This window comes from Diadema antillarum, unplaced genomic scaffold, assembly GCF_040938485.1.
Source record: "Diadema antillarum isolate AM-2024a unplaced genomic scaffold, OU_Dant_1.0 seq00001234_RagTag, whole genome shotgun sequence".
Classification (NCBI taxonomy): domain Eukaryota; kingdom Metazoa; phylum Echinodermata; class Echinoidea; order Diadematoida; family Diadematidae; genus Diadema; species Diadema antillarum.
The window spans coordinates 947,902-949,641 of record NW_027272022.1 but is presented as its reverse complement, the minus strand read 5'-3'; the positions used below and the strand labels follow the sequence as shown (position 1 = coordinate 949,641).

The window sequence follows — 1,740 nt, the reverse complement described above, 5'->3', positions numbered from 1 at the left end:
AATATCCATCCTAAACGGGGCATTGGGCCGGATGCATAAACGCTAGCAATTGCTTGTGCTATAGCCTTTTACTTGAATCCGTATGCATAAAAATAAGCAATTGCTTGTGAGCAGAAGCTTTTGCTAGCAAACACAAGCAATTGCTTGCTGCCCGCAAGTAATTGCTTAGAGACCAAGTATTTGCTTAAAAACGTACGCATAAAACATACCTTTAGCTAGTTCTTGCTAGCAATTGCTTACGATTTTCCGAGCTCTGTAAAATGAGCTTGAACTTTTGCTTATCTGGGACGTTCCCTTTTAAGTATCATTTTCATATTCATATTCATGGAAGAAAGACCACACTTGTGAAGGAGTGGCATAAATATACAAGAAATTACTCATAAGTAGAGTAAGAATCTTCCTGATTGTATATCATCTGGGTCAACGGTAAGATTATTTGCTGATGACTGCATCTTGTACAGGAAGGTGGCAAGTAAGGAGGACGCGGATTGCTTGCAAAAGGATTTAGAGGCAATTCAAGAATGGGAGGCAGACTGGCTAATGCAACTTCACCCGCAAAAGTGCCAGGTCATGCATGTCTCCAATAAAAGAGCATCATCCAGAACCTCCTTTCCATACTTCATTCATGGAGACCGTCTACAAGTCTCGGAAACTGCAAAGTACTTGGGGGTTAACATCCAAAACAACATGAAATGGAATCACCATGTAAATGCCACCACCAAGAAAGCCAACTCAATACGGGGCTTCTTGCAGAGAAATGTGAGAGCCTGCCCACCAAAGACAAAGGCATTACTATACAAGACCCTAGTTCGCCCTGTGTTGGAATATGCCTCGGCAGTCTGGGACCCATCCTCACAAGAGAACATCAGGAAACTGGAGATGGTGCAACGCCGATGTGCACGTTTCGTCCTAGGTGACTACCACAGAGAAAGTAGTGTTACTGCCATGCTCAATAAACTACAGTGGGGCACTCTTCAAGAAAGGAGAGCACAGCAAAGAGTCTACATGATGTATAGCATTCTTAATGGTCTGGTAGATCTTCCAGTCACCTACTTCATACCAGTTGCAGGACCGTCAACACGCGGAAACCCATATAAGCTTCAAGTTCCATTTGCCAGAACTCACTTGTTTCAGTCCACGTTCTATCCAGATGCTATTCGTCTGTGGAATTCCCTACCACCTTCCACCATTAGCTGCACCTCCTTGGAGAGCTTCAAGAAGGAGGTGCAACTTGTAAAGCTCCGATGAGCTCTCATCTTGTTTTTTAGCTGCACATAGAAATTTTTGTAGAGGATTTTTACCTGCACACTGTACACCCAGCACTTGACAAGCACAAGGTACGATAATACGCCAGAGGCGGACTGTACCAGACTGGAAGAAGAAGAAGAAGAAGAAATTGTTCATTTCAACAACGGGAATGTCCAGTGGTTAGTACGCAAAATGTGATGAAAAACAGGTAGGATGTCTGACTTCGGTGGAGAGCAAGGAGACGTCTCTCCACGTGCGATCTGGCAGATCCGGGCTACTGTAAGCAGTGATGGGAATCAGTCAGTAATACGTGTGTGTGTATAGTTGTGTGTGTGCGTCTGTGTGTGCATTTATAAGTGTCAGTTCATAGCTCTTCTGCCATTAGTCCAGTCAAAATACGACAAAAAGTGGGTTAACCCACAACTAATTGCAACAGAAACGATTCCACTTGCATTTGACCCGGAAGAGCTATTAAAATAACGTATTAAAAGT

The 1,740-nt window shown here is 43.6% G+C and overlaps 1 protein-coding gene across 1 annotated transcript; it reads left to right on the top strand.

Moving 5' to 3' along the window:
- The first annotated feature begins 687 nt into the window (after positions 1–687).
- Positions 688–1,248, top strand: LOC139745127 (uncharacterized). Its single transcript, XM_071655547.1, has one exon. It carries the CDS (start codon positions 688–690, stop codon positions 1,246–1,248), a length of 561 nt encoding a protein of 186 aa, XP_071511648.1.
- Positions 1,249–1,740: the final 492 nt, after the last annotated feature.

What these genes read in the sequence shown, in the direction of transcription:
- LOC139745127 (XM_071655547.1), top strand. Translation starts at nt 688, where the DNA reads ATGAAATGGAATCACCATGTAAATGCCACCACCAAGAAAGCCAACTCA.